At 45.8% G+C, this 22,689-nt stretch overlaps 1 protein-coding gene across 1 annotated transcript in view; it reads right to left on the bottom strand.

Moving 5' to 3' along the window:
• AP3D1 (adaptor related protein complex 3 subunit delta 1) overlaps positions 1-22,689 on the bottom strand; it is a 41,547-nt gene that overhangs the window by 5,541 nt on the left and 13,317 nt on the right. The window contains exons 3-25 of the mRNA XM_027668297.1: positions 21,842-21,922; positions 21,121-21,201; positions 19,129-19,236; positions 18,649-18,778; positions 17,183-17,322; positions 16,824-16,897; positions 15,053-15,102; positions 13,446-13,495; positions 13,022-13,070; positions 12,133-12,278; positions 11,320-11,468; positions 11,007-11,237; positions 9,395-9,626; positions 8,845-8,990; positions 8,569-8,710; positions 7,747-7,818; positions 6,966-7,041; positions 5,984-6,183; positions 5,265-5,338; positions 2,827-3,040; positions 1,624-1,686; positions 899-1,000; positions 23-172 (exon numbers count right to left, since the gene is read on the bottom strand). Coding sequence (XP_027524098.1) covers positions 23-172; positions 899-1,000; positions 1,624-1,686; positions 2,827-3,040; positions 5,265-5,338; positions 5,984-6,183; positions 6,966-7,041; positions 7,747-7,818; positions 8,569-8,710; positions 8,845-8,990; positions 9,395-9,626; positions 11,007-11,237; positions 11,320-11,468; positions 12,133-12,278; positions 13,022-13,070; positions 13,446-13,495; positions 15,053-15,102; positions 16,824-16,897; positions 17,183-17,322; positions 18,649-18,778; positions 19,129-19,236; positions 21,121-21,201; positions 21,842-21,922 — 2,760 coding nt within the window. The remainder of the gene's footprint in view (positions 1-22; positions 173-898; positions 1,001-1,623; positions 1,687-2,826; positions 3,041-5,264; positions 5,339-5,983; positions 6,184-6,965; positions 7,042-7,746; positions 7,819-8,568; positions 8,711-8,844; positions 8,991-9,394; positions 9,627-11,006; positions 11,238-11,319; positions 11,469-12,132; positions 12,279-13,021; positions 13,071-13,445; positions 13,496-15,052; positions 15,103-16,823; positions 16,898-17,182; positions 17,323-18,648; positions 18,779-19,128; positions 19,237-21,120; positions 21,202-21,841; positions 21,923-22,689) is intronic.

Here is a 22,689-nt window from a genome sequence, read left to right on the forward strand (position 1 = left end):
GTGCCAGGGCACAGCTACTCACTGGTAGTGGCTCATCCTCTAGTGTTCCGTTCTGCACCGACTCCGGGGGCTCCTCCTCGCTGTGGTGACTCTTCTTTTTGGATTTCTTTTTATCCTTGGATTTCTCCTCTTTCTCTTTCTTGTGCTTTTTCTTCTTATGCTTGGAGGATTTCTGATGAGAAGAACAAGAAATTGCAACAAGCCCTTAAAAGCCCCCTTGATCTCTAGCCATGACCCCCTGACCCCTGTCCCACACTCCCAAGGCCACTCTCACTCTGCACTTTCTGGATTGAGCAAAGTTTTCCTTCACTGCAGAACCCAAAACAAAGCTCCCATTCCTTAAATCCAGGGCTGAGTCCCAGAAAATCCTTGCTCCTCACTGGGATGATAACACCTTATCCCAAAGCAGCCTGGGAGCAGCACAAGGCCAAATCTCTCCAACTGCTTGGCAGCTCAGCTTTAACTGTGACCCGTTCCTTGGCTCAAGGAACAACCAAACCTCTCAGGGTTTAGGGCTGCTCAAGGATGTAACATTTGCAGGTGACCATCACACTGAAGAGATGGAGTTGGCAATTCCTGTGCGCTGCTGGAATTTGAGACAGCGGGAGAATGTGGTTAAAGTGTGACAGCAACTTCATAGGAGAAGCAGTGAAGCTGGAAAAGACCTTTAAGATCATCAAGTCCAACCACCAACCAGCACCACCACCATGGTCACCGCTAACCCATGTCGCCAAGTGGCACATCCACATTTTTTGAACACTCCAGGGATGGTGACTCCACTCTTGGCAGCCTGTGCCAGTGCTTTACAACCCCTTCCATGAAGAAATGTTTCCTAATATCTAATCTTAACCTCCCCGGTGCAATTTGAGGCCATTTCCTCTTAACTTAAACCACTTACCTTTCCTTCATCCTCCTCCTCCTCCTCATCCCGCTCTTCCCTTTCTTCCTTTTTGACCTCCTGAGGTTCAGCCACCACAGCAGCTCCCAGTGCAGGCTCGCTCTGAGGAGATGAGCAGAGGGACTGTGACACTGTGCAGCTGAAACAACCCAATCTCACACCAAAAGAGGTCCCAGCAGTGACACTCACCCCCAACCGTTATTTCAAACACAACATTAGGCTCACATGGGACCAAGCACTTCAATTTATGCCTCTGAAATCCAGGAAATATGATCACCTGAGGACACCATGCAAGAGGTTTCTTCCAAGGAATCCATCCCCTTCAATTCCCTGTTTCATCCTCTACAATCTCACATCAAAATTCATGAGATTTTCTCTTTCACACACTGTCTCTCATGTCTATTAATGTTGCTCATGTCTAGCTCACACTGGGAAATAAAACCATAAAACTATACAATATTAAACCCCACCAGCAATATTAAAGTTGACCAAGCCTGCACCTGCATCCGTATTTCTATTTTTATCCCTTGATCTGCACAGCAGAATGAGCCTGAAACCTCCCACTGCACTGTCTGTGAACTGGGGACACAGTCTCACTGCTCCCCAGCAACGAGCTGAGGAGATGGAGCTGATTTCCCCTCTGTGCTGCAGGATGACACAGCACAGCTCAGACACCAGCACAAGGGAAGCTTCCTGTGAGGGGTAAGATGTAGGACAGGGGTTACCTGTGCCTGGGGTGCAGGAGCAGGTGCTGGAGCAGTGGAGAGCCAGAAATCCAAGTCTTCCCCCTGAATTTCATGAGAAAAAAACATTATGGCTGTTTTGGTACCATTCTTAAAACAAACAACCAATCCCCTCCAAAAGCAACAAAGAAAACCAAGCCAAAAGATCCCAGGGCTGGAGCCCCTCTGCTGTGAGGAAAGGCTGAGAGGGCTCGGGGTGCTCACCTGGAGGAGAGAAGGCTCCAAGGAGAACTGAGAGCCCCTTCCAGCACCTAAATGGGCTCCAGGAGAGCTGGAGAGGGACTGGGGACAAGGGATGGAGGGACAGGACAAGGGGAATGGCTTCCCAGTGCCAGAGGGCAGGGATAGATGGGATATTGGGAAGGAATCCTTCCCTGTGAGGGTGGGGAGGCCCTGGCACAGGTTTCCCAGAGCAGCTGTGGCTGCCCCATCCCTGGAAGTGTCCAAGGTCAGGTTGGACGGGGCTTGGAGCAACCTGGGCTAGTGGAAGGTGTCCCTGCCCGTGGTAGGGGGTGGCACTGGGTGGGCTTTAAGGTCCTTCCAACACAAACCAGTTTTTCATTCCGTGACTCTGCAACAATTAAATTAAAATCTTTATTCTTCATGGAAGTGCAGCACTCCAGAGCTCCTCATGCACAGATGCTGCAACACTTTTAGGAGCAAACAGTTCAAGAAGCTTCACTTGAGCCTTTGAGCACCTCCAAACCCAGGTGACAGTGACTGCCCAGAACCCTCACCCCCATCTCCAGGCATCCCAGGAACACTGGGTGCACACAGAGAAGTGCATCTCTGCAGGGTGCCTAATGAGGAGGCTGCAAGTCTGAGAGATCCTGCAGCAAATGGGAGGCAGGATGCAGAACAAACCTGAGTCCCAGGTATTTTTCTAGGGAATTCCCCATTTGAAGAACACGCGAAGTGCCAGTAAACTCAGCTTCCAGCTGAGCTCTGGCAGCTTTGCTGTGTAGCTTGCAGTGAAGCTGAATTTTGCTGGCTTAGGAGGCTGAGGAAATGTTAATTAACAGAAATCTTTAAATACCTGTTGTTATGGCTGTAAAAATTTAGGGAAATAAAGGTTGAAGGCATTCAGCTGTTTGAACTGTCAAGTGTGACTGTTCCTAAGCAACAAACTGAACACATCAATAAAAACCAGCAGTTGCTAAAATAATGTAAGTCTTGGAGAATTACCTTTTTTTTTTCTTCTTCTTCCTCCTCCTCTACCACCTTTTTCTCCTTCTCTTTCTTCTTTCCTTTGTCTCTCTCTTTTTCTTTGTGTTTCTTTTCCTTCTTTTTGGGTTTCTTGCTCTTCTTCTCTATCAGGGCAGCTTCTGAGTCCGGTGACTTCAGGGTCTCGACGTTTCTGTGTCTCTGCACTGGCAGCTTCTCACTGTCTGCTAAGGGTCTGGAAAAGAGAGAGCCCATCACCCTGGTGCACACATCCTCCCCCAGCCCAGATTATCTGCTGGGGGTCCAGGACAAGGTGTGTTTTGTTTTTAAAGAGCTGGGCCCCATAAAAAAATCTGAAATCAGCACATATTTCTGCACCTGAAGTTTATTTATGCAACTGCAGACACTGTCCTGGAGGATTAGAAGTTGAAGAAAACAATTTGAAGGGGACTGAGAGCCAAGGTCTTGCTGTTTAACTCTTAAAAGTGCTAATTACAGGCCTGCAGGCTGACTGGGTGTTATCCTCTATTTCCATGGAATCCCTCTCCAAGGAAGAGCAAAGATGTGAAACAGCATTTCCACCAGGGTGGAAATCTGAGCAGTGGGATGTCAGCACAGCTCAAACAGCCCTTGAAGGGTGTGGGGTTTGTTGTTCTTGATGAGTAGATCCCTCCAACTGAGAGTTATTCTAAATGATTTTTACTTTGGAGGTTTACACTCTGCATTTGTACCCTACTATCACATTTTAAAAGTTAAGTTATATTTAACTTCAGACACCTGTTTCCAAAATAATATAGTAGTACAGTTATGCTACAAATAGTAGATCACATTTACACTGTGTCCCAAATTCATTAGTTGGGAAAAAAACACCACAAGTTTCTCTCAGTCTTGTCAAACATTTACAGAAATCAGCAAGAATTTCACAGTTTGCCTCTTTTTCTATTTCTCAGCTTTTATTTAATGTTAATTTTCATGTTTGCACAGCAAACACCAGTTCAGGAAGATTTCTAACGGCTTCAAATACCTTAAATTTTTGGCCTGCACTGCATGAAGGACCAGACCCAATTAATTTTTCACTTTCCAAGGGCAAGATGGGCCCCACCTGTGTGAGCAGCCAAGAGGCCTCATCCTTCAGCTGCGTCACACACACCTCTACAGGAGCAGGGATGGTGCTGAGAGCCAGGGACAAAACACACACAAACGTGAGGGTCACTGATTTCAGCAGTTCCACCACCCTGCAAGGATTTACAGTGTCCACCAAAATCAACCAACCTGGCAAAGGTCAAGATGTTCTTACCTGGAAGGCTTCCCTGAAACCAGACTGCATGTGAGCGTGACAGACAGAGCAGTGCAAGCAGAGAGAGAGAGAGAGAGGACAGAGACATGAGAACCATGACAGGACAGCAGAGCCACCACGGGCCATGGGCAGGCATGGATGGAACAGGGCAATGGTCCCGAGATGCCTCCTGAGCACAGCACCCAGCCCCTGCTCTGTGCCCTGCACTGGGGAGGCTCCTCATGCAAATACAGGGTCTGCAGTCAAAAACCGAGTTCCTTTTGTACACTGGCACCTGCAGACCCAGAGGAATGATGGGCTCAGGAAAAAAGGAAGTTTTTCAGAAACAGTTCCTTCCCTTTTTTGCAAGGTGGTGAGGGGCCAAAGCTCTACAAAGTGGGGAACTGCAGAGAAGGGTACAGACTTCCAAGGGGTAGAGAGATACTACACATACACACCCCCATGTGCAGAGTCTTCCAAACTTTACAGGAGGCATCCCTGGACCATAAAACAATTATTTTTAGCATGATGATTTTGTAAAGCAGCAACTAAAGAAACAACCAATCTCCATGTGCAGCACTGAACAGCCCAGAGCTAATGTGGATGCAGGGATTTGGGATGCTGGCACTGGGACAGCTCCAGCAGCTGAGTGGGGACCAGACTGGGCACAGTTATGACAGTTCACTCAGTCATGGCAGAACATTTTTCAACAGTGGGACCACACTGAACACCCCCAGGGCAGAGGGGGTGGGACAGACACGGTGTTACTGGGCAGTGACCACAACACAGGGCACACGGGCTCCCAGAGCTTCTGAGAGGGACACACGGACACAGGGTACACTCAGGGCCAACACAGGTCACAGCAGAGACACAGTGGGACACCCAAAAGCTGAGAGGAACTCACACCTGATCCAGTGACACTGCCTGTGCTTCCAGACTCCCTTCAGTCACACTAAAGGACTCCCTTGTCCCTCCCAGCCCCTCACTGATCCAGCAGCTGAGCTTTTGTCACCCATGTTGCAGTGGGGGCCCAGGCTGGTTGATCACCTGAGGTTTCACCCAAGCCATGGGGAGAGACTTGAGCCTTTTCCCCTCTGGACTGAAGTCCCCATGCCTGCTCAGCCCAGCCCTGCCCTCCTGTGTTCTCATTAGCAACTCAATTCCCACACAAACTGTCACTTACTTATCCAGATCTATATCAAGTGCTTTATAGGGATCGTTGGGATCCTTGTCATCTTCATCACTGGGCAGAGCATTCTGCAGGAGAGATAAAGAGACCATCATTGAGGGAGCAATTCCCAAACTAAAGCTCTACATCACCCAAATTAAATGTTTTTGAGCCTGTTAACCCTGGCCCAGGCCAGCTGCAGTCAGGCACTTATGGGAACAATGCTCTTCAATGCAGCATCAAGTTACAAGATTAATTTAGAACAGAAAACCCTTCTTCATAAACTGCAGCATTTGAATGGCTGCTGCTTGGTTCTGATTAAGGAAATTTTAGGAACAAACACAGATGACATCATTAGCATGTGTAATTACCATCAGCTGCAAAGCTGCTGACTAGACAGCAAGTTACTGTCAAAGTGAAGCAGCAGAGCATAATTAATGCTATTTGGACAGCACTACTCTTAGAGCAGGGATGCACATTGTTTGGTTGGTTGGTTTTGACTTTTTTAATAGCTTCAGGAGATATTTTTTGTCTTTCTTGTGCACAAAAATTCACAAAAATCATTCCTCCCCCTTGAAAAGAGCAGCCTGGGACCATCTCAGTCATTCCTGAAACAGCTCTGCCAGGAATCAGAGGTCTGGGAATGCAAAACTGTGGAGTGGCTGACAGTTCTGGGGGCAGACTGTCTCAAGAGCAGCACACAAACGCAGCCCAGCCCCAAGCCCAGCACTGACCTCGGGCATCTCCTCGGTGATGATGTCCACGTGGTGGGCGGGCGTGATGTCCTCCTCGCTCTCCGTGTGCAGGGAGTTGTGCCGATGGTGTTTCCCTCTCTTCTCCTTCTTCTGCTTTTTCTTCTTCTTGTCTTTCTCCAGTTTCTGTTTGTGTCTCCTCTCCTCTTCCAGTTTCACGTACTGGTCAGACATGGGCATTCCTGGGGGGCAGCCGAGCTGCTCTCAGGCCACAGTGCCCATGGACTGAGCACTGGGCAGGATGGCAGCACTGATCCTGCTCCCAGCCCCTCAGAGCCAGGGGATCCACCCTCCCTGTGCTCCCACATCCCCTCACCAGCTGTCCTCTCACACTGCATCTCTCCAAACCAGAGCAGAGCTCAGGTCTGCTCCCTGGGTCTTGTCCACATTAACTGCATTACAAACACCACCTAAACATTGATTCTTTGGGCAGAATTGGTGCCACTGCTGTACTAATACTGACATCTTCCCACACTTCTGGAAAAATATTTGATATTTAATATTGATATTAAATATATGCACTTAGAACTCATCCCTTGCAATGGACTGCACTTTATCAGCAGCTTTTCAGCTGAAAACCACTCATTAGATACACAGATGCTTTTGATATTTGAATATAGACATTAAAACAGTATCTCTACCATCAGACTCCACTTAAAGTCTCTGATCACCTCCACCATTTACATGACCACTTCTAAGACACTGTTGAGGTGACTGTTCCCCCACATTTACACGTTACAGCCTTGGCTGCACAATATCCTTTATCACAACTATTTCTAATATTATCTCAAGAACTTGACTGCAAAGTACTATTTTCAAATGTAAATTAAGGAGATATATTTAAGAGTCTAATCAAAGTCTGCTCCTTACCCTTCAGAACCTCAGGAGGAACTCCTAAGAAGGAATTATGACTTTTGCTTAACTGAAATTTCTGTAATTAATTTTCCAGATTAGCTGTGCTTACCTGGAACTTTTAATGGGACAGAAAGGTCGATCTGCACCACAGGAATATGTTCCACCCCTGGAGTGTCTTGGTATCGCTGGGAAAACAGAGACTTGTTACATTCTGAGCACTGCAAGTACAAATCTCAGTAAACAGACATTACAAAACATCAAGCACTTCAATCCCTTAAGTGAACATTTTAAAGGATAGGGATGGAACAGCTTGTTACTAATCCTGTGTGGCAGCAGAGTGTGTTTTAAAGCCAGCTGATAATTATTACAAAAGACCCTTCTCTTGCTACAGTTTTTTAACCCCACTACTGCCTTGAAGGTTTGCTGCAACTCCCTGAAGAATTCTTGGTTTGTGTTTTATTACTAATTAACTGCCACTTCAGAAGATCAACTGGGAGATTTGAGTTGAGGCAAAGGGGGCAGCCCTTGAACATCCAGGGAATGGAGCAGGTTCCTTCCCTGGAGAAGGTGTTAAGAGACCACAACAACTTTCTGATGCACAGAACACGTTCGAGGTTCACCTCTGGGTGAGGTGCCTGGTGATGTGAACTCTGGATCACCCAGAGGGACAAACTGCACAGACACTTCCAGAGCACTGGCTGCTCTTGGGATATCAGGTCACTCCTGAGACTCTCCACACAAACAGGACCTGTAAAACTAGTTGTAGGCAGCCACTGCAGTGCACACACCATAAAGGGGGCACTATCCCAGACGAAGCTGCAGCTCTGACGTTCAGGGAACCTTCACACAGGGACATGAGAGGCCAGGGAGATACTGCAATTCAGACTCACCTTCTGTGGGGAAGGAGAGCTTTTAATATAAAATGGGTTGTTTGCCTGTTCTTGTTTCCGGGCTTCCCGACGCTAAAAACGAGAGAGGATTTGCAGTTAAAATGTCTGTTTGTATGCAAAGAGAGAAAAGGCATCAAAGTGCAAGACATAATCTCCCTGAATTTCTGGAACAATATACATAATTACCTGTGAAAAGAGCAGAGCAGCTTGTGTATGATAAAGCAGTTCTGAGTTACAAGACATACCAGGATAGAACTACAGATACCATTACTAATTCCCAGCCCTGGAAGTGTCCATGGCCAGGACAGACAGGGATTGGAGCAAAGTGGGATAGTGGAAGGTGTCCCTGCCCGTGGCAGGGGGTGGAACTAAATGATATTTAAGGTCCCTTCCAACCCAAACCATTCCATGATTCTATGACTCTATAACTAATATTCCTTAGAACACCCTTCTTTGTTTTTAGTTACAGACTAGAGGTGGTAACTTCCCGAAGACCACATTTTGATGGCAATTCAAATGTTTGCTTTCCTACCCATAAAGACAGTAGGAAATGAAGATTCTTAACAAGTTCTCTCTGTGACACCAGAAAGGTCAGAGGCAGGAAAGGTGGGATCCCTGCTGAGAACAGACTTGTCACAGTAATTCACAGAAGCTGCTGAGGTCCACAAGCATCAGTTCAGATCAAACCATCAGCTTCCCTGAGCTGCACAGAGCACAACAACTCCCTGGCTACCTGGAGACTCCCCAACAGCTCCAACTGCTTCAGCAGCACTTACCTTACTACTGAACTATGTAAGGAAAAGCATTTTAACATTCACTCACTCTGGCCAGTTCCTCTTCGTCTATCTCTGGCTGTCTGTGTCTGGAATGCCTTTGTTCCTCTTCATGAAAGATTGTTTTGGGCTTTTCATCCTCAGACTCGCTGTCTGAGGGAGGTTCATTGATCCAGGCATCGAGGTCCAGGCTGGGGAGAATTGCAGTGAACAAACAGCTTGACTCAGTACCCCTGAGTACTTCAGTGTCTCATCACACACTTTGCTTTATCATTTAAGAGTTTAAAAGTTTAAATAAGGCTTTAGGAGAGAGAAGGAACCTTACCCCTCTGGAACAGGTACTTTCTTCTGCGCTTTAGGAGCCACAGGGTTCAGCTCACCAGCAAACAGGGCTATCACCTCCTCAGCTACAGGAACTTCTTTTGCTTGTAGCTTCTGAATGTATTTTATCAGCTGCAAGATGCAAGAAGCCTAAAAACAAATGCAGAAGTAATTTCAGGAGTAATATTAACCAACTGAACCAAACAAATCAACTGCAGTGGAAGTCAGCAGAAGGTAAGTGTTCTACTCCATGAAGGGAATTAAGAGAAGCAGTATAAACTGTGGGGTTGGAGCAAATGTAAAAATTCCACATTAACCCTCCCTTCTAGCTGGGTCCTTTTTGTGTCCTTATGTGCCTGAATAATTTTAAAATTAAATTGTTCTGAGTGAAGTCCTTGCAGCCTTCAGAGATGGCATCAAACTGCAATGAGATGTGGGCTTTGTCCTTGATAACAGCTTAGAGCAAATGAGCACAGCCACAGAAAACCACAACATGCTCCAAGACAAATAAGAGCCTTTCCATGATAAATCCCAAAGCAATTTTGTTGTCTCACCCTCTCCTGCACCTCCAGGTCTGCACTCTGGACAAACTGTGGCAGGCGCTCGATCATCAGCTGGGTGATTTCCTGAGCTGCTTCCTTGTCCCCAGCCTGCTCCTTCTGCTGCAGGATGGATGCATAGAGCTTCACCATGTTCTGCACATACACTGCCTGGATGTGGCCGGGCAGAGTTGTCACTTTGGGCCTCAGCATTGCTTCCAAGGTCTGGTTGGCTTCCTCGAGGTGTCTGTAAGCAGAGAGTGCCCCAGAAATAAACCCCAGCAGGCAGCGCTCAGCTCGGGAAGGTCATGTATTGCTCATCCAGGAGAACAGATCACAGCACTTGTTTGAACAAATCTCATGCTCCTACTCAGAATTGTCTCCTCACAGCTAAATGGAACATGCACAAAAATGTTACTGGACTATTACAAACTGAAAGATAAAATTCTTTCAAAATAAAAATGCGATCAAACTGAAAAAGGAGACTATGTTCTCTTACTTCTTAATCAACAGTTTTCTGTCCACAACTTTTTTAATTAAAGGTCTGATCTGGACCAGTGTTCCTTAAATATCACATCTACTGTGTGAATTTAAACTGGAACCACTGTTCAGAATGACAATTAAAAGAAGAAACACCAAACCAGGAGACTATAGTATACAGTTAGTTCCATTTACCAAACTGAAAGCTGGGTAAGCAGGAGTATCTACACACACAACCAAAACAAAACATCTACAAAAGCTAAAAGACTATGTTGGTACAAGAATATTGCAAACTGTGCTACTGTGGGTACTGAGAAACTCTGAGCAAAAAGGAAGACAATTTCTAATTCCAGGAAGACTGGATTCTGCAAAAACCTTTCAAAGGCAAAACAGGGAACTGAGGAAGAACTAATTCAAACATGGTGATTGGATATGTGCCCTAAGATACAAATGATTAAGGAGTTCTTTCAATGTCTTCTTAAGATCTAGCAGCTTCTACCCACAACACTATAAAACTATTAGAGAGTGTTCAGTGAGGGCTAAGAAAATGGGGAAGGGTCTGAGGAGCAGCTGAGGGCACTCGGCTGGTTCAGCTGGAGCAGAGGAGACTGAGGGGAGACTCCTCGGGGGCTGCAGCTCCTGCCCAGGGGAGGCGGAGGGGCAGGGACTGAGCTCTGCTCTGGGACCAGGGACAGGAGCCAGGGAAGGGCTGGAGCTGTGCCAGGGGGGTTGGGATGGATCTCAGGGAAAGGTTCTTCCCCCACAGGGTGCTGGGGCACTGCCCAGGCTCCCCAGGGCAGTGGGCACGGCCCCAAGGCTGCCAGAGCTCCAGGAGCGTTTGGACAATGCTGTGAGGGACAGGGTGGGATTGTTGGGGTGTCTGTGCAGGGCCAGGAGTTGGACTGATGATTCCTGAGACCCTTCCAACTCGGGATATTCTGTGATTCATTACTATGGCTTCCTGCATGGGTAGGACTACGGAGAAGAAAAATGACCAGACACTCAAAATGCCTGGGCTAGAAAGAGCCGAGGAATCCATGGGGGGAGGGAGCAGGAAAGCAGCATCGTTTTGATAGCATTAAGGTGCAAAGCCTGACCCATCCTGCTCTCCAAACCACATGTCAGTGCCCAAAATCCCAGCACTCACTCGGAGAACTCCCCGCAGATCCAGGCGGCCGCGTAGAGCACCTCGCAGATGCCGTTGCGCTGGGTGTTGCTGGCCAGCAGGTGGGCGTTGTCCAGCAGCGTGGCCATCTGGGACACCGCGAACTTCCGGATGGCCTTCACCCTGATGGCCACGTCCAGCATCTGCGCCGCGATGAGGTGCCCGTGCCTCGTGCCCTCCAGGCGGGTCAGCTCCACCAGGATGCTGATGTACCTGCGGGCAGGGCACAGGGGATCAGTGGACAGGCCCACGTCACCCACGTGAGGAGCCACAGCCGGCAGGGGGGAGCACTGACCATTCGAAGTTGGTGATGTACTGGTAGTTGGACTGGCTGCAGATGTCGATGATCTTGGTCAGCAGCTCATCCCGGTACGTCGTCCCTTCGGCTTTGTCCACGTGGATCATCAGCTTCTTCACGATCTCCATCAAGTTCTTCTTCGATACCTGGGAAAGAGTTGAAGGGTTGAACCACAGCTGAGCCCTTTGCCACACTGCCAAGTCCTTCTAACTCCAGCAAAGCAGCTGTTGGCTCTCGGCTGGGCCCATGTCATCTGTTAACAAGACATCAGAACCACCTCTCTAGGTCCAAGCTTTGGTCACAATCCAAAAAGGAACCTGTTTGTGTCTTTATGTAATATCGTTATTAAAGCAATTATAACAATCATTATATGTAATGTTGTTATTAAAGCAGAGCCAGCCCAAGTGCCCAAGGCTGTGCTGTGGGAGAGCTGAGGATCAAATTACTCACAGCAACACAGAAACCCAGCAGGAAATTCATCTTCTACTGCAAGATGAGCAAATTCAAGAGTTTAAAACGCTTTTGCTTCTAAAGGAAACAAATTTAAGAGCCATTGACATTGAGTGGAATTCTAGCATTTCAAAATGGGTGATTTCCAAAGTGAGAAACTCCTTCCAGTCTGAACCAAAGTTTTCAAAGCCCTCTCATGCTGTGCCAGGTGTTTTACTTGTCATAAGTGCCAGAAAAGACAAGGGAGTTGTTATCACAAGTCAAGGGAGGCAGAGGGCAGAGAAAGTTGCATGTTTTTCTTAAATATCCCTTTCCTAGAGAGACCTAGGGGCTGGAGAGGAAATAAATGTAGGAACATACCATGCCATAGAGGAGATCTAAAGCTCTGAGCCTGATGGACTCATCTTTGTCATCCAAACACTGCAGAATGAGATCCTTGTGGGACTGAACCGACTTGGGGTGTGTTTTCAGGATTTTGGACATTGCCAACAGTCCCAGGTACTTCACTGTGAAAGACCAAATAAAACTTCTTTCCAAATATAGAAACACTGGTTTGTGCTGAGCATGAAATTTTAAAGCTGGTTTCAGTAGAAGCACTTGGTATTCAGACACTTGAATAAAAATCCATGATGAAGAAAAGCATTTTTGAGAATTCTGCATCACAGATTATAGCCTTTAATTTCATAATTCCATATACAGACATGTAATTATAGATACAATCTTCATCATGGGCTTCTTATACACCTCAAGTTTTATCACTGATATTAAAACATGTATTTTATATATAGAAACTATGGGTTTGAGAACAGGCATCCTGGGGTGAATACAGCTTAAAAAGCACTAAAGATTGGTGTGTAACAGTCCTGTTCTCAACGACAAAAAATCAGACGGCAGCAAAAAGAGTTGCACAAAGGAAAAATTTCCCAGTAAGTCAACACTCGCCCATTCTACTATTATGCTCCCACTGCTGAGTACCCCTCACTGCTTTCCAAGCAGCAAGTCTATAAAAAAGGAAATCCCAGAGCGTGGAAAGAATTGTTTTAGATTTACAAGACCACAAAGAGCAGTAATTATTGCTCTCGTTTGTTTTAAAAAAATGAAGTGCTCACCATCAGAAATTATTTCCACATGAAACCCCCCAGCAATTGTTTGGAGCACACCAGGCCCTACAACCCTGAGTGAGGTGTTTGCAGAGACAGCCACAGGGCTTGGGAGCCACGAGCTTCATGAAGACAAGCACCATACTTACAGTTCTGGTCAGAGTCTTCTATCAATATCCTCAACTTCTGAACACACAGCTGGAAAAAAAAGACCACGTGATGTTTATTACATTATTGATTAAAATAACTCTTCCCAAAGTTTACTCATTACACAAAGAAGTGCATTGAGTACCAAGGATCTCTAGGTTCGAGGGTTTTGTTGCATCACCACATTTCCAATCAGAAGGAACCTGACAGCAGGAGCTGACTAAAGAGTTGGGACAACTCTACATGAGGAGAATCTGCATTTTAGAGCCAAATAAATAAGAGAATTTATACAGGAAATGCTTCAGTGTGCGGGATTGCACCTGAGTGAGAGCACTTCAGGGAGCTCCTGCTTTAACACAACCCTCTTTCCCCGGGGCACTGGGCTCACAGGGCAGACAGAACAACCCCCCCAGCCCAGGGTGGTACCTGGATGCTGGCACTGTGGTTGGGCATCCCCGAGGACAGAGAGATCAGCACTGAAACACAGAACACAAACCCCAGTCAGCACTGCTGGGCTCCAGGGCCTGCAACAACACACCACCTGAGGGGCCACACCCAGCTCAGCTCACAGGCAAAGGCTTATTTATCTGTATGTAATATCTAGACGTATATTTATGTATAATATTTATACAGTTTATTTTGTTGCTTGTCTGTTTGCTTGGACCTTTTGGGGTCTGGGGGAAGGAGAGAAGGTTGTGACACAAGTTATAGTTTCGTATACTTTAACAATAATAAGAGGGTAGGAAAAAAAAGTGTCAAAAAACCCCTGTAAATATGTCAGCAGCTACTGCACAGCTGAGTTTTTAAGTGTGGATCTTCCCCATGCAATGAGATGCAGCAATGGATCATGGAGTTCAATGTGATTGGACTGGAGCTTTAATTAAGCCACTGAGAGACTCATGGCACAAATCAGGTCCCACTGATGACTATGTGAGACATTTTAAAGCCCTGGCAGCCCCACAGCAGAAAAGGTGGGGTTACCCTGTTAACTGCTGCTGTCACAGTGTGGCCAAGCCAACCCCAGCTCTGCTGAGCACATCAGTTTGCTGGCTGGGATCCCCCAGGGCTGCACTGCAGGGACAGGGGGGCTGCAGGGACACTGACCCCCAGGGACGGGGGGGGCTGCAGGGACACTGACCCTGCAGGGACACTGACCCTGCAGGGACACTAGGATTTCCAGAGCTGGCAGGTGCTGCTCTGGTGCTTCCCAGCTTATTTGCTGACTGTGATCCTGACCTCCGAGTCCCTGAGGTGTCCTGGGTGGTGAATTCCCCCAGGATCACCCCCTGTGTCTCACTGCAGTCCCACTCTCAACCATAATGGAATTACCCTCTGTGTTATTGCCCCTGCCATCATCCCATTTCCCTGAAGGAATGAAGGGATGCACAGTGAGGGACAGCTCACCTGCCCTCTCTGAGCTGAGTCAGCATCATTATCCACAGCACCCCCAGCAGACAGGCTGTGGCCGAACTGGGGGTGTCAGGAACCCTCTACTCCACACTCTGACAGGAGAAGTGCCAAGTCTGAGCTGGAATATTGGGTTATCCTTCTTGCCTCTGGTTCTTCCTCCATCCCAGTTACGAAGCTCACATCCCTTCCCTAGAAACCAAAACTGTAGATCTGTACTCCCAATTACCTCCTCTAAGACACCAAGTTTTTAAACTGTGAAGCTGCAAAATTAAAAAAACCCAACTCTGATCCATCATCACATAAGACAACTCCAACAGAGACACCAGCCTTGTTTTACTGCTACTGCTGCTGGTATATTTTGTAGTTGTAGCAACATTTAGGAGCTTGCACACAAATAATCTTGTTGTCTGTGCTTGGTTCCAGTCTTCAGCAAACACAGCTCCACTGCAGTGACTGTGCCTCACTGACAAAGGATTTCAGCCCCACAGGGACACAAAGTTTGCCAGGACACTTATTCCAGTTATAAAATACATGAAGTTAAACAGAATAAGGTTTACAGAGGGTGTTAATCGATGACAAAGTTCATCACAGGTTTTTTTGAGGCTACAAGTTTCAGTTCTCACCTGCTATTACTGTGTTCACACATTCATACAAGAGAGACATGGCTGAGGTGCTGAAACAGAAATCAAGTATATTAAATAAGGAATAAACTGGCACATTTGGAAGAGTCATCAGCAGTATCTTAGAGCAAGTTAACACCTTGAGCTTCACAAGAAACTGCCAGTATCCTGTTCCATATCCCTTCAAATAGATGAAATGATTCCCACTTAAAAACTGCTGGGGGAGGAATTTTTAAACTGAATGTTTAAAAAACCAAAATTCTTCCTGGAGAAGCAGCAAGTAAGAGCTGTGACAAGAAATGAGGAAGGAAGCATTACTCAAACTTCAGCACCAGCTACAGAGTACTGAAGCAATCTTGTTCAAAAATCCAATTAAATCCTCTGCCCCAGGTCAAAAATCCACGATAAGGCAGCTGGAGAAGCTCAAGTCTCTCTCCAAGGACTGAGTCATGTCCCAGCAGCAGAGCCCTGGCTGTGCAGGTACACACTGCTCACCCCTGCAAGTCAGCAACCCATTCCCAAAGTCTGATTTCCCCAAAACTCAAATTCAAGATGACTTTTGGCAGTTGCACACGCAGCCAGTGCAGTTCTGAGCATTGCAAAGGTCCTTACAAACCCTGAGAGGGAAACAGGGAGCCTCCCGAGCACCAAGGGGGCAGAATCCAGGAGCAAGGTGGGCAAAGGGAACGAGTAAACAGCTCTGGAGGCAGGACAGTGATGCCATGAAGTCCCCTCTGCTCCCTGGGCACTGGGGGGGACGTGGCAGGGTGCTGCTTTGACTCAGGAAGTGCTGTGAGACCCCAAATGACTGAATGGAGACCAAACCAAACAGGACTCAGTCCTTGCAGCTAAAAAATGAATGTCTAACTGGGGAGCTGGGGAGAGGAAGCAGAGACAAGATTGAAGACACTGTCCATTTTCCTAGTTTTTCTGAGGAATTTAATCTATTTTTGACTGCTGCCAAACTCCTCTGTAGGTATTTGGAATCCAAGAAGGGTGGGCAGGAATTGTCTGGCTAGAGCTGCTCTCACAGCTACACAGATATCTGTTCAAAACCTGCTCATTCCCATCCATCCTTTTGCTCTGTCATGTGAAGAGAAACAAAGCTTTTCATTCAACAACTCAGGCATGAGATGACACTTCCTTTCATAACTGGGAGAATACATGTATTCCCTCCAAGGCATCCACTCCCTGATTTCAGTTCAGAATTAAGAGCCAGAACAACACCCCAAACCAGCTCTAACAAGGGACAAGGCAAGGAAATATCTTTGATTTCATTTAATCTATATTTAGGACTTATATTGTAAGAACTCTTCCAAAACACATCTGAGCTGCCAAAGGCTTCAGAAAGGACTTAACATATTCCTTGTCAGGCTGCTTTGGTGGGTAAGGCACTTCCAAAAAGGTCAGGAACCAAATGTGTGAGGTGAACAGGAGAGGCAAATAAACAGCTGAGCCTTTTTTAAGCCAGTGTTTTTCTTCATCCTCCATAGTCATCTCTGGGTTAAAATGCAGTGAAAGGAAAGTAAATTGCTCCATTTTTCACACGTGCTTTGGGGGAATTCATGCTGACAGTCAGACACCCAGACTTTCCTTTGAGGTCTTTCACCTCGCTCAGGTTTTTCAGTCCTGATGTGAGATGAGCTTTGGATATTTGAAGTCAATATACTGAAATCCAGAAAAAGTTGAGAGATGCATCCCCAGCCCAGGTGCTGACCCACCCACCAGGCACTTTCCCAGTCCTAATGAACAAAGCAGGATCTGTCCCACAAACCTGTGGATGAGGTTGGTCAGGGGCTCAATCAGCTTCTTGCCCAGCCTTGGTTCTAATGGAGTAAGAGCACCAAACTATTCAAAGAGAAGTGTAGACAAGAAAGGGACTTAATAACTGCTTTTAAACAGCATCCAAATGTTATGTAAATTGCTGGATGCAATTGCAGCTCACTGTATTTAAACCAAGCTCTATCAACATAGTTTTTCCCTTTGGTTAGATTCACGAACATCAGAAAATATTCCTGGTTTCTTTTTATTCAGAGTTGCTGGTAACCACACCTCCCACCAAGAAAGCCATTTTCACACCCAAGGTGATTTAATGAGAACTCCAATCCTAAAAAGAAAAAGCAGACTACTTGCCAGTTTTATAATCTTAATGAGAACCCAATTATTGGTTGATGAAGTCATCAACTTGAAAAAGAGTGGAGCGAGGGACAGGTAGTTTTTGGGATTGCGTCGAGCCAGCTCACAAATCACATTTACTGCAGCAGACTGCACACCTGGGAAAACAGGGAAAAGCAGGAATCTCAGCAGGGCCTTAACTGTAATGGAAATTTGTGGTGCAGAACCCCCAGAGCAGAAGCAGCTGAAGGTTCAGACCTGTGTGTCTGATGCTTTGGCCTCATTCCCAGCTGAGGCACTGAAGTAAAGACAAGAATGCACAAGCAAACTGGGAAAGGATTTTATTTAATTCTGGCTATTTTCTAATGTATCAGAAAGCTGGGTCTGCTTTGGGTCCAGTGTGAGGAAGAGCAGGACACTGCCACATCCCTCCCCTCGGCTGTGGATAGCTGGTTGTGGGACACAAACAGCACCATCAATAATCCAGAAAGCTTCCAAATACTGCTGCTTCTTCAAAATGTATTATTTAGACATGTTTAAATACAACACAATAATAATGATTCCTTAAACAACAATCTGACTGGACAAGTTCATTCCCTTCTCATTGCTTATCTTTTAAATGGACTGTTCTCAGATTGGAATGTTTTAGTCTGGACAGGCTGGGTGTCCCAGCAGAGAGCAGAACTTTTCTCCAACAAAGACTATCAGGGATTTTTTATCTCTGTTTGCAGGTGAGGGATGTGTGTGTTTTGCTTTCTTTAAAAATACTGTCCCTGGAAGGTGCATTTTCCATGCCCACAATAAATTAGTCCAATATGTGCAATTAAATTTCTCCCTCTAAATGCAGACACAAATCAAGTGGAGATCCCAGAAATACATCACACACGGAATTCCTAAAACAAGTGGGGATCCCAGGGCTGCATCACACACAGAGTTCCTGGAACATGTGTTTTGGTGCACTGAGGGAACACCAGCACCTCCTGAAGACTGAATAAAACTGTGAATATGATATAGGGCAACTGCAAGTTTCCTGTGCTGCTGCTGGATTGCAAAGACATTTCTGAGGGGCCCAAACAGCAGTGTGGACTCAAAGTTTAAACTAAAAATAAATTTAAAATGCACTAACTGATGTAAAATTATTTTAAGTATGTCCATTGCAAGCCAGTAGCTGCAGCTTTGTAAAAGAGCACAGGAAACAACAACAAAACCCTAAACCCTGAGATCAACTGAAGTATTAAGTCAAGTTTAGTAAGCAACAAAACAGGAACCATTAAGCTGCTTTGTCCCATTAAGGTTTAATCCACTGATACAATTTGAGTAGCTCTGGGTTTGAAGAACTGGGCATTTAAAGGATGGGCTCATCTACCCCCAGCCAGATGAACCAGTGCCCAAAAGATGATCACTGCATCTCTCACGTACCCTCCTCTCCACAAGCTCCACAAGCACACGTGTGGGAGCAGAAGGAATCCCCTAATTCCACTCACCGGGATCCGGATCTTCGAGTTTCTCTTTAAGGCGAGGAAATGCGGGACGGAGGGACTCGGGGTACTTGAGAAACACCTTGTACATGATCAGCACTGCCTTCTTCCTGATGTAAGGCTTGGTGTGAGACATCTGGCAAGGAAACAACGCAGGCAGGCTCTGAGAAACTCTGTGGCTCCAGAGCTCTTGCAGGTCCTTACGCTCACATCACCCTGGGGAACTCTGTGACTCCAAAGTTCTTGCTGGGATGCTCGACTGCTCTTTGAAAACTCAGAGCCAAATACTGTTGTTCAGCACCAAAACTAACAGATATTTCAAGTTGATCCTCTTGAACTAAGTCTGTAAATGCTCCCCAAAATCCCCACAAGAAAAGCAACACTTTTCACCCGTATCAGTTCTAAATTTAACAGATATTTACCAAATTTGAACAATTTCATATTCTTTTATTACAAGGAAAAGTCATTTCAATCTTATCCACTCACCAGAGTCATGATGTCATTTGCCAAGTCCCTGGCAAGATCTGGAGTAACAAAACAGGACAAGCCAGTCAGTGCAACTCCAGTATCATACTGGTTAGGGCTACTCAGATCCTAAAAAAGGAAAAACAGGCTCAAAAATTTAAGATCACACAGGACGCTGAGAAACAATTTTCTCAGACCACTTTCAGTCACTCAACACAAATGAGGCAGAGCTTCTGCTTCACAGGATTATTCATATCAACCCCTAACACCTGCTAAAACACAGTCAGCCTGGGGTTTAATAATGGGCACGAGGAACCATAATTAAACAAGAGATGGATGATTGCAACATAAAAGCAATTAGAGAGATGGCACCTTGGTGGGATTTTAGGAATGGAAGTAATTTTTAAACACTCATGACATGATCACCAACATGGTTAAAGTCCTAAAAAATTGGTATTAACCACTAACCCTGCTAAGACAAAGCCCAACTGTCACCAACTTGGCTGGGAACAGGCACTGTTGGTGAGTGCTCACCAGCTTAATCTGTTAGAGAAATGAGATTATTTCCCTTCCAAGCTGCTGGTAGCACCCACAACTTCCAGCCCACAAAGACATGGTACAAGTCAGGGTGTGGAACAAGTTTCCTTGGACCTATTTGTAGTCAGCATCCTACTCAGTCCTCCATAATCCTTCAGGTCTTTCTAAGCTTCAAACACTGAACGTTAATATTTCTCTCTGGGTATGTTCAGCACAGATCACAACCCCAGATCTCTGAGCACAGAGCATCCCGGGATCACTCCTGCACTGCAGCTATTAGGGAACAGGTACCTGGGGGGAACTGCCCAGAGCATTCCCATGTGGACTGCCAGAATTAACTGCCCAGATCCACGTGGACACAGAGGCAGCTCCAGGAGAGCTAAACATAGTCAGGCCTTTGGGGTTCTGTGCCATTTGCATCTCATTTAAAAACCTGCTGCAGGTGCTGGGGAATTAGATTCTACTTTAAGAATAATGAAATCTGCTGCTAAAGGAGCAAGAAACTGCAATTCATCCTGACTTTAATGTATTTTGAGAACTGATAAAGCCTTAAAATATAAAGTTGGGGGATCAATGAAACATGAAAAGGCATAAAAAAAAATACTTTTAAGAAAAAACTCAAGCACAAAGTGGAAGAAGTAGCCAAGCAAGTGACAAATTCAGTAAAGTCAAGTCTCCATAACCAAGAAAATGGAGGGACATTCATATGCAGAGCAGAATAGTTTAAGAGATAAAGGCAAAAGCACTAGTTCTTCAGGGAAGATACTGGATAACATCCCACCGATCTTTTTTAAGCAAGTAAAAGACATTTTGGCTCCCTAGATGGTAAAAATCTAGGCACAGCTTGTACTGGATCAGTCAAGTTTTAAAGCAGTGATATTTAAAAAAAAAAAATGGAACTTAAGAGCTTTAAAAACAATTGTGATCTGAGGAGTGGGAAAATTATGCTGTAAGCCAGTAAGTCTGAAAAAATCAGGTGATAAAGCTCTGTGAAAATGAATACAACACTTGGGTACACGAATACAGAACTTTACATACATTCTGCACCATTTTTACCCCCAACTTTACCAAAGAAGCCAAAGTCTGATCTGTTATACCAGGAGAAAGCAGCTCTCACAAGTAGAAATTTTGTGGAGCTGGTGAGTGCTCCTTTTCCTTCAGGAATGGGGACATTTTTCCTACCCATTACATTCTCCCAAGGGCTGCCTGAGAGATCAGTGAACGTAACAAAGTTCTTGCTGTCACCACTGTCTGTGCTGAACAGGCACAGAGATGGAATGAGACAGCACCAGGGAGGCCTGGGGGGCTCCTGAGGGTTTCAGTACTCCCTCAGCCTGTGCAATGAGAGCAGACTGGAAATCAAGAACTCTACTTAAACACCTCTACGTTCCTGAAAGAGAAATACTTGTACAGATGCAAAAATACAAGCGGGGAGAGAGTGTAACAAAACAAAATGAACTGAAGCAAAACATTTACCTTTCGGATCTGATTAGTTGTCAACATGATGACATCAGTCCCCTCATGAAAGCACTGGGAGGCAGCCAGGTAACCAATGCGCTGGGCAAGGGCAGGAAGGGAAACACAGCCTTATTTTAGAGTCAGTTTGCACAATGTGTAGGCAAAAAACAACTGGCAGCTTTATAAGCAATGTTAAAAATATGAACCAATAGGTTTGTGTAACAGAAAAGGCATGACAGGGTTTTCTAGGAAAGGATAATCTCAGACAAGTAACATCTCTAGTGATAATACAGCTGTTTGAGGGACAACAAAACCGCCTTCACCTCCTCTACTTCTCTACAACACACAGGTTCAATGACCACGAAGATGTAGAAATAAGGTAGGACTGTCTACCACATTTACTTTGTGTTGACTCCTGACTTTCAGGGACTTAAGCCCAATTTGGAAATTATTCCTTAGGAAGCAACATTCCACCCTGTTTGGTGAAAAAGCATGAAACAAATCTTTCAAGAAAAATTACAAAGCTATTACAAAATAAAACATATCTGCTACAGGAACCTCAGGTGGTGTTCACACAAAAATACCCTGGTTTTTTCCACTAAAAGAATCTGAGAGCTGTTGTCAAACACCTGGCAGAAGCAGCCTGGAGCAGCAGCCCAAGGATTCCCCAGTGACTAGAAGGACACCCAGTCAAGAAGCAGCCTGGCCCTCCCTGACACTGCAGGGACAGAGAACTCACCTTGAATGTAAACTTGGATGCACTCATGACTTCAATGATGTTGAAAGCAGCCCAGCTGATGTCATAGCCCAGCATCTGTAACTGTGAGCAGAGAAACCAAGAGAACAAACTTCTGAAACCAGGGACTTGGAAACAGGTCAAGATACCTCTCAAAACTGGAGATGTAACAAGAGGCTGAAAATAATATTACATGACATCTCCAGCTTATGAGTATTATTACATTCTACAGCATTCACAGGAAATGAAAGACGTCTCAAAGTTCCACCAGAAACAAGTTTTAAACAGTGTGCATTAATTTCAGACAACAGAGGTTGTGGTTGCTCCATCCCTGGAAGTGTCCAAGGCCAGGTTGGATGGGGATTGGAGGAACCCGGTCTGGTGGGAGGTGTCCCTGCCCATGGCAGGGGGTGGCACTGGATGGGCTTTGAGGTCCCTTCCAACCCAAACCAGTCTGGGATTCTATGATATACAGTTATACAAGCATTGGTGTGAAGGGTTTGCTTTCTGGATTTTTTTTTTTAAATAAAAATCAGAACATAACTCTTTACCATCATTTTTGTCTTCTCCATATCAAAGGACCGAGCAAGGAGAAACAAAACCAGTTTCAAGTGCTCATGGCACCATGTGATAAGAAACAACCCAGTCTAAAACAACCTTTTTTTAGAATTGTTTTAATTTTAAATCAGGTTTGCTCCTTGATCCATCACAGTAAAATCCAATTGTACCAAACAGAACAGGAACATGCAGTCTCTGACGTCAGAGCTGTGGACTGAGCCCAGCACCCCGACAGCCTGAGGAGAGCAGGCCCTGGCACCCCAGACTGGCTGCAGGGCAGCACAACCCCAGCT

This window comes from Corapipo altera, unplaced genomic scaffold (assembly GCF_003945725.1).
Source record: "Corapipo altera isolate COAL_440 unplaced genomic scaffold, ASM394572v1 138, whole genome shotgun sequence".
Classification (NCBI taxonomy): Eukaryota; Metazoa; Chordata; class Aves; order Passeriformes; family Pipridae; genus Corapipo; species Corapipo altera.